We start from the raw sequence: 9872 nt of genomic DNA, 5'->3' as shown, positions 1-9872 counted from the left end.
CTGAAAGTAGCAACCTATATTCTCTATATACAACACATGCTTAGTATTAGAGGTGATATTCCTTGCTAACCTTAGGATGCTGTTATCATATGTGGATGTATAAAGTTTCTGAAGTTGTTGTCCAACAATCTTTGTACAAATGTGCTCACTGCGTTCGCAATAACAAGAGTAGATATAGCCCCTATAACACCCTCTCTCCCTCTCCCCCTCCCTCCCCAATCAGATGAGTTCATGCAGCAGCCGTGCGCTGACCATCCTGTCCACAGTGTTCGGGGCGTGCGGGCTGCTGCTGGTGGGCGTGGCCGTGTCCACGGACTACTGGCTGATCATGGTGGAGGGAGTCATCCTGCAGCAGAACCAGACCATGGAGGTGAAGATGGCCCTGCACTCTGGGCTGTGGAGGGTCTGCTTCGACGCCGGTACGAGGCACGCACGCACGCACGCACGCACGCACAATAATAATTTAGATTTTTTTTTTTTTTTTTTTGATTTTTATTGGTGAATAAATGAGAAAACATATGTGTACATTTGTTGTATCCGACATGTAAATACCCCCCCCCCCCCCTCCCCCCCAATTAGATTTTTTTTTTTAAATTATTATAATATGTGACTAAATTTAAATTAAAAAAATTTCGTTTTTTTCATGTCATATGAAAGCAGGGAATCATAGCTTCAAATTGACATATTGGGTTGTTCAGTTTGACCCACCAGTTCTGGAGATGTGGCTTAATGGAGTAATGTCTTGCAGAGAAAACAGCGAGTTGAGAAAACAAGCTTGAAAAGGTTCACTTCTGTGGTCTCTATAACATTACACCTATAGCTACATGTTTAAAGGTATATTCAGTGATTTCACTTAATTCAAATATCACTTATTTTTTTGTTTTGTTGTGATAATCCTCTCTACTATAGAATGTGCTGACCATATAAGGAGTTCCTCCCTGTCCCCAGTTAACCCCTGGGGGTCAAAAAACCTTAGGTTTCATTTTTGGTTCTCTATCCTGATTGGATGAAAGCTTGGGTCCCAAGGCAAAAACGAAACCTACGGTTTTTTGAGTGAAATCACTGAATATACCTTTAAGCATTTATTTCATATTTACATGTCGATTTCAACTCTGACACTTATACTTCAGACATGCTCTAGGTATGTGAAGAGTCTGCCTGTGCTATTAACTCATAAAAAAAAGTTCTCCTCTCAGTCAAATCTGGTCACATGCATATGTTCTATTATGCACGCTTATGTGCATAAAATGTGTCGCGAGTCAATGGCAGCATTATTTTGTGGTCGCCGGGCGCTGAAAAGTTTGGGAACCCATGCAATATTATATGTGTAGTAAATAGTACATATATAGTACACTAACTCAGTCATGCCGTAGGCCTACAGTAGGCCAACATTATGTGACCCATAAGGTCACCGTGGCATGTTTGACCCTTGCAGTCTGTGTCCTCAGGGGAATTCAATGGCTTCCATGTGAATGTGTGTCCGTGTCCCCATGCAGGCGCAGAGAACGGGAGATGTGTAGCATCGGAGTATTAAATGGCTTCCATGTGAATGTGTGTCCGTGTCCCCATGCAGGCGCAGAGAACGGGAGATGTGTAGCATCGGAGTATTTCACCGAACCGGAGATTGACATCACCACGGAAAATACTGCAAATATTCTCAGTGAGTATTACTAGTAGTAGTAGTAGTAGTAGTTTTAGTAGTTGGGAATAAGTAACAAAGTGCAAGTACTTTGTTACTGTACTTAAGTATACGGTCCTTCTTCTGTGTGTCTGTATACTTCACTGAGTAGTTATTTTACTGACTACTTTTTTACTTGTATGCGTGTGACATCATCATACCCGGAAGTTATGTGGGAACGCATATACTGAGTGGCAAAAAGGGGACTTTCTGGCCGGATTACATTGAACTGACTCACTTTTGGGTGAGGTGGGGGCGTTTTGCCTTATTCTCTCCAGTAAGACAAATCAATTTGATTCTCCATAGCTTCCCAAGCTTTCACCCCAAATTACAACCAAACTCCAGTCCAAAACAAGATGTATAACAATTAAGTCGTCTCTCTCTGGTGGAAAACTGTTACTTTTCAACTATAAGCAGATTGACGAGCTCAAAACGCGACACTTTGCACCGAATTTCGAGCTTGCAGATGTGCTACTTAGTGAAGCTTTTGTGTGACGCTGTGATATGATCAAGTGGGGCCTTAACCCTCTAACACCCGCATTAATTTCTACTTGCAAAAAATAGATTTCAACCTTACTACTACTTTGTACTACTAGCACTGACACTAAAAAAGATGTTAAAAAAAATAAAAAAATTAAGTTTGATGAAAAATTTATAATAATTATATAATAATTATATAATAATATAATAAATTAATAATTTACATTTGGGGGATATCTTTCACAATAATGAATAAAACATGTTCTAGACATTCTAATGATCACAAAAAAACATATGTTACAATTATTTTACCTACTTTTATTAGGGTAAAGGTCAAAAGTTAAAAAATGTTCAAAATTGCACAGAGTCCAAACATTTTTTATTTGTGTGAATTCTAGCCTCTGTGGGGGGTATTCATATGCAAATATCATGACTAATGGCATTGAATTGGCATTGCAATGAACATCACTGATGACATTTAGGTGAAAAAAGAACAGAAAAAAAAAAAAATTTAGTAATTAATTAAAATAAATTTGTTGCTAAAAAGCAACCCTGGGTGCTAGAGGGTTAATTTATGAAAAGAAAAAAGAAAGACGCACACAATTTGAATATGGAGATAAGAGGTCTCTGCCCGACAACATAGCAAAATGCTATTTGATCCAGCATGGTCCAGTATATCCAGTATGATGATGATGATGATGATGATGATGATTACGAGGTGCTTTTACTTAATCTTTAATCTGGCCTCTTCATGCTGACGTTCACTCCCCTGATATAGTGTATTATGTTTCTTTTCTGGCCATGGTGCTGGTATGAAACTGCACTGACGGACTGTATTGCATAGCAGTGGCAGCCATTAAAGTTTCCCATAGACATCTCCCTAAAACGTTTACCGGTATATAATTTTGCTCAAGCCTGGAACCAAGCCAAGAACAAAATGAATATTTAATAGCATGATATACTATATTTAATAAATACCCCCTTTTTTGACCACAGAATCAAATGTGTTATGCTGACTACAACTACAAGTATGCAATATATGCAAGATGAATATATAGATTCCACTCTTTCACGTATAGAAAGGGGACAAATGGCCCGAAGGGTGTTTTCTTTGTGTGACAAAGTATGACATGTTGCTGATGACATATCCTTGAACAATGTGCTCTCGTTGCAAGAGTGGCAACAAAAAAAAAATGCCGTGAAATGTAAAAAGTAAAACCCGCAGGCGTCAACAAATAGAGGAGCACGTCAGTCATACACCCAGAGGACAATGAGCCCCTTTTGACTCCTCAACAGCACTGGACAAATGTAAAGTTGTCCTATATACACATGATTTGAACCTTGGTGTCACTATAGTAAGAGACCACACCAGTACTGTAGTTTAACTATTCATTGAAATGTGATGAATCTCGATTCATTGCGGGCGTGTATGGCCGACAGCCGTCGTCGCTATAATCTCGGGGAGTGTCCGCTCGGTCGTAAATAAATAGAGACATGAGGAGGAAGAGCGAGAATCGAGGAGGAAGGAGGTGGTTGGGGCAAAGGAGGAGGAGGAGCGTATTTACACTGTGGTGATATAGGCTGTGGTGAGTGGAGGCAGGTGTACTTGATACGGGTGATTGTTGAATGGGGGAGTGGCTAATAAGTGAAGGCAGGTGCGGTAGATATAGGGAAGAGATTGAGAATGTGGAGTGGCCGTGATATATGCACGATACGATATCTCCTTATGGGAGACCATGAACTATCTTCTGCTGCTGCAGGCAGGAGGCATTAACCCCCACCCCCGCTTGGTCAGGGGAGATGTGTATAGCCTGGCGGCCCAGCCCAGGGGCGTGCAACGCTTGGAGCAATTAAGCGCTGGAGAATATTGGTTCACCGATCAGATGCAATGCCCCCCTCCGCCCCGCCTCCTTAATTCAAATACGTTTGAAACAGACTTATCTTGTACCAGTAGTATATGCAAACAACAACAACACATGGAATTTCAGCTGTAAATCTGTTATCTGTGTGTGTGTGTGTGTGTGTGTGTGTGTGTGTGTGTGTGTGTGTGTGTGTGTGTGTGCGTGTGCGTGTGCGCCGTATAGAGATGGTGCGCACAGCCACACCCTTCCCCATGGTGTCTCTGCTGTTCGTGTTCACGGCGTTCGTCATCAGTAACATCGGACACATCAAGCCCCAGCGCACCATCCTGGCCTTCGTCTCCGGAATCTTCTTCATCCTCTCCGGTAAGACGGCGAGCGGCCATTCCTCACGCCTTGCTTCATGTCACCCTTTGACCCCTTCATGGGACTCCTCACATGGGCCGGAGCCCACTGGTGGCTAGTGAGAATTATTCAAGGGGCCCCCAAAAATGATTGACCATGTTGCTGACATGATGCTGACATGATTCTGACATGATTCTGACATGATGCTGACATGATGCTGACATGATTCTGACATGATTCTGACATGATGCTGACATGATACTGACATGATGCTGACATGATTCTGACCATGACGCTGACATGACGCTGACATGATACTGTCATGATGCTGACATGATGCTGACATGATGCTGACATGATGCTGACATGATGCTGACATGATGCTGACATGATGCTGACATGATTCTGACCATGATGCTGACATGATTCTGACCATGATGCTGACATGATTCTGACATGATGCTGACATGATACTGACATGATTCTGACATGATGCTGACATGATGCTGACATGACGCTGACATGATGCTGACAATGAAAGAAATCTTTGTTTTCAGGGAGTCGGGGACCAAGGAACTGCATTGCTGTAGTTTAGCCTTTTGTCCAGCAAGTGGCAGTGATCCTCCCACATTCCCACATTATGAGAGAACGACGGTGGGCACTGTTTATATGGGCATAAAAGGGACACAGACAGATGGGAGGAACGGGTACTCTGAAACGGGTATTGCATAGCCGCGGGTGGGGCATTGGATCCCCAACTTCCATCGTTATATACCGACTCGGTGCTCTACAGCCGCGGGGCGGGGCACCGGTCTAGTTAGTATAATTGGTAACACCTTCCTTGGTGAAGGAAGCACAATTTACTTCCAATATATGGCCGCTTTGCATATAGAGATCAATAGGGAGCTCACTTTCACTGAATCACTCTGCATGTCTGAGAGCAAATGAAACGCACGACGACACGCTCTAAGTGCCAAATTTGCTCCGGCAACAAGGGGGCGGGGCTTAGCCTGTCAAAGTGTTAGTGGTTGTGTAATGGGACGGGGGTGTGTATAGTTTATAGTCTGTGCTAACGAGGTGCAGACTGTGGCGCAGGCCGTGAGCCCATAGCTCTATATTCAGCGCTGTCGGGTGGAAACCTCATATCTCAATATTTATAATGTTGGGGTTTTGGGGTTTTTTGTAAATGAATGCCCTATATATACTCACAGGAATGTGAAAATAGCCGATCTACAAACTCACAAGCTTGTAGATGTATATCGACTGTTTATCAGCTATTTATGGTGAAAATGATTATGATCTGTCTGCGGCTTTTGTTGACCTTTTTCTGCTTATAAGCTTGTTTCTTCTCTAAAGTCATAGTTGCTGGTTGCTGTTTTTTTGGGGCTTTAAGTGTACAGTAGTTGCTTATTTGGGCTTGCTTCCTAATGTTGTATAAACCAGTGGTTCCCACATTTATTCACGTCAAGGAACCCCAGATTAATGTCAAATTGTCCACTGAAATTATTTTGTGCCATTTTTGTTCTTCATGTGAACACCGCGCTCTGACTGCAGGTGCGTGCGCTATACCCGTTCAAAACATATAAAAAATAACGGTAGTGGGTCGCACACACCAAGACTTCAGTTCAAATTGTTTATTTCATATTTGAACGGGGACAAACGTTTTGGCTATCCAGCCTTCATCAGTGTGGTCACTATACCGTTAATTTTTGTGCCATTTTTGTTAAAACGTTTAAACAATATTCAATATATTATAATGTATTCTCAATATATCTTTAAATAACAAATGTACAACCTCACAATGTGTTGCTGTGAGTCTTGTATAGATCTTCAATTTTCTTCTTGTTTTCATAGACCATGGCCACTTGTTTTCTCTTGCCAAATCTGGCAACACAGCAAAAGGAAGAGGAAACGCAAACGCAAAGACTTATATGGGTTACCGAGAGTGTTATTGTGACTTAATAATGCACAGGCAATTTTATTGTATTTTTTTATTCCCGCAGGAAAGTAACGGTTTTGGACATACAAGGTTTCCACCCCGACAGTGACGATATAATGGTTCTTTATGAGATATTATATTATAGTGGGATGATGGGGGGGAGGGGGGGGGGGGGGGGGGGGGGGGGGGGGGGTGCAGGCAGGTAAATGGAATTGATGATCACGGTGCTATATTAAATATGAAGCTGCGTTAAACTTATATATATGAACACATTACTGTAACTCTCCACTGTATATCTATCTCTCCTGGCATGAAAGCTCCCTTTTGGTACGACCCCCCCCCCCCCCCCCCCCCCCCCCCCCTCCTCCTCCCTCCTCCTCCCTACCTCCATCACTTGGTACATTACCTCTTTCATTCACTTCATCTGTATACCACATGCTTTGGAAGTGGTTTAATAGACTGATGAGAGGTTGGAGAAGCTCGGTGGCATGGCATTCATTTTGGCCAACTATTGAGAAAAAAGGGATCGCCGCACACTGTTCAATTCACTTACAGAATTACATTTATCACCGTCGTTCGGTCCTTCAGACCCTCATCGGGCATGCCTGACATCGTCAAGGAACCCCAGAAAGGAAAACCCCCTCGGTCTGAACGACCCGAAACGTTTGCTCATAGTAAATCTAATTCTTAAGTGAAGACAGCTGTGTGCGGGATCCTTTTTTTCTCTCTATACTTCTCCAGTTCCCGTTATCTGACGCACCTGTCCACTGTAGGTGTGCAGATTGGACTTTTTTTCCCTTTTATTGATTTTGGTCACAAAATGCAGTGGATCCCCATGTGTCTTTTTTCACCGTCGCTAGTATTGATATAAAGCAAAAAAAAAAGCCCCATTAGGGCATTATTGGACATTATAGGACATGACATAACATTAGGACATGCCCCATATCTATATATACTTTCACGGAAAGGAGCTATTATACAGAACTGACTGAGATCCATCCATTTCCCCTCCTCAGCAGTAATAGGTTGTCCATGGCTGTATACTTGAGATAGACATGATGAGAGCACATGATGAGTGCAATAATGCAGGTCATACGAAACCCTCACGGATTTCACACTGTCAAACATACAGACGCATGCAGAGACACTCAGCGAAGCTGCGCTGCATGTCACTGTCAACACCCATCAGCACATGCACTTAGCTTTGACCCTGATGTGGAGCATTAAGCCTATACATGATGGCATATAGTGGAATGTGGTGTTGTAGGCTACCACCTCATCAGACTTGGAAGAAGTATACGCACATTTTTTATTTGTTTACCTGTTGCAGAAATAGTCTGCTACAAGTGCAAGTTTGGTATTCAGGATCTATACTTGAGGAAAAGTATACTGAAAGTGTTGGCAATTGGCGTCAGAAGTTAACAGTATACTTAACAGTTTGACGGCCGCTAATTTGTTTGTTGAAACCGGAAATCAAGTCATATCATCTGGGCTGCTAGGGCTTCTGGGAAATTGAGCTCAATGTAAGTAGACGGGGGGGGGGGGTTTGTTTGGACTACAATAGAGGCGGGTCCTGTACCGCATTGTATAATGTCCGCTTTTGTGGGTGATTGCCGACGGACTATTTCTCGCCTGATTTTTGTCGTTGAAAGCTGCAAATACTTCAGCGTATATGCTCTAAAGGTAATAAAACAATCTCGGCAGCTATAACGTAGAATATTTGATTAAATAGCGGGTGACGGATGTTTCGCAGTAGAACTGTTAAAGTATACCAAAAGCAAAAGTATACTCATTATGCAGAAGGTCTCACATCTGCTGTTAGAAGAACTGTATATTACTGCAGTGCTGCTAGCCTGCAATAATATTACCATGAACAGAATAATTCTCACTGCTATGGTTTTGATGCCAGATATAAACTCGGGGTCAGTTCAATCACGTTGTTTTCAGACGTTCGTGTTTTTTCTCCTCCCCTTGATGAATATTTTATCTCAGTCTGAGTCCGCTGTTTCCTCGACTAGTTGAATATATGTATGCAGTTTCTCATCAGTTAACCCTCTAAGACCCGCATTAATTTCTACTTAGATTTCAACCTTACTACTACTAAAAAAGATAATATAATAAATTAATAATTTGCATTTGGGGGATATCTTTCACAATAATGAATAAAACATGTTCTAGACATTCTAATGATCACAAAAAAACATATATTACAATTATTTTACCTACTTTTATTAGGGTAAAGGTCAAAAGTCTTAGGTTAAAAAATGTTCAACATTTTTATTTGTGTGAATTTCAGCCTCTGTGGGGGGTATTTATTTGCAAATATCATGACCAATGGCATTGAAATGGCATTGCAATGAACATCACTGATGACGTTTATAGGTGAAAAAAGAACAGAAAAATATAATAATAATTTAGTAATTAATTAAAATAAAATTGTTGCTAAAAAGCAACGCTGAGGATCTTAGAGGGTTAAAGGGATATTGCACTTTCAAACATATTTGATATTTAGAACAGTGGTTTGGAACAGTTCTCAAAACTATATATTTTTACACAAATCTTCTCTTCTATATAGGTGTCCCACTCCCTATAGTGCGCCGCAGGCCCGTCCCCTTTCAGAAAAGCGAGTGGCCCAGGAAATTAAACCCCAATGCATTCTTCCATCGGCACTTCTAATATAATTTATTTAAAGACGGTTACGCCGCGGACAAAGCCAACTCGGATCGTGACGAAATCATGCCAATGAACACAATGTTTTGGGCCGATCAAAATCATTAGAAAGAAAGAAAAGAAAGTCAGGAGACAACACTATTTGTTTTGCTTTTCGTCTTATAAATTATTTGATCGGCCCAAAACATTGTGTTCATTGTCATGATTCGTCACGATCCGAGTTGGCTTTGTCCGCGGCGTAACCGTCTTTAAATAAATGATATTAGAAGTGCCGATGGGAGGAATGCATTGGTGTTTCATTTCCTGGGCCACTCGTTTTTCTGAGAGGGGGCGGGACTGCGGCGCTCTATAGCCACAAGACATTTTCCGATGGGGCTCCACGGCAGCGCCTGCAGCCGTCCCCCGACTCCCCGGTCAAAAACCCCCTGCTTTATAGGCTACACACATTCTGCATACTGCGGTGCATTAATGTATCAACCATGCACATGTACAGTCAGAGAGCATCAATATGAAAGTGAAGGATATAGTAAATGAACCAGTAAATGTCATTTTCCATAGCCATGCTCTGTTGCTTATACATATAACAAACATGTCTGGGATATTGAATAAGAATAGATATGCTCTAAAAAAAAAAAAAAAGCGGTTCTTCAAACGTGGTAATGTCAGTGACCACCAAATTAACATGCATTTTTGCAAATATAGCCAATGTATTTGTTGTGTTAACACACGGTTAAACTGTTACATTTTGATGCTACATTAACAACTTTAGCCGTGGGCTCCCACTTTGAGGACCACCACTCTAAAACCACTGCTGGATATGACCACGGAAATAGACCAAATATTGGCGTTTTTGGTTTAAATTTCCCAAACTAATGAATTCATTAATTCAGTACAAGTATAA

The 9872-nt window shown here is 41.7% G+C and overlaps 1 protein-coding gene across 1 annotated transcript in view; it reads left to right on the top strand.

The window, feature by feature from the left end:
- Nucleotides 1-223: 223 nt before the first annotated feature.
- LOC308318718 (voltage-dependent calcium channel gamma-7 subunit-like) overlaps nt 224-9872 on the top strand; it is a gene marked incomplete at both ends in the record, with an annotated part of 15102 nt that continues 5453 nt past the window's right edge. Inside the window, 3 exons of the mRNA XM_080768343.1 lie at nt 224-419; nt 1574-1660; nt 4243-4383. Coding sequence (XP_080624469.1) covers nt 224-419; nt 1574-1660; nt 4243-4383 — 424 coding nt within the window. The remainder of the gene's footprint in view (nt 420-1573; nt 1661-4242; nt 4384-9872) is intronic.

Source organism: Protomyctophum bolini (assembly GCF_963924005.1).
Source record: "Protomyctophum bolini genome assembly, chromosome: 7".
NCBI lineage: Eukaryota > Metazoa > Chordata > Actinopteri > Myctophiformes > Myctophidae > Protomyctophum > Protomyctophum bolini.
This window is presented reverse-complemented; position numbering and strand designations above follow the sequence as displayed.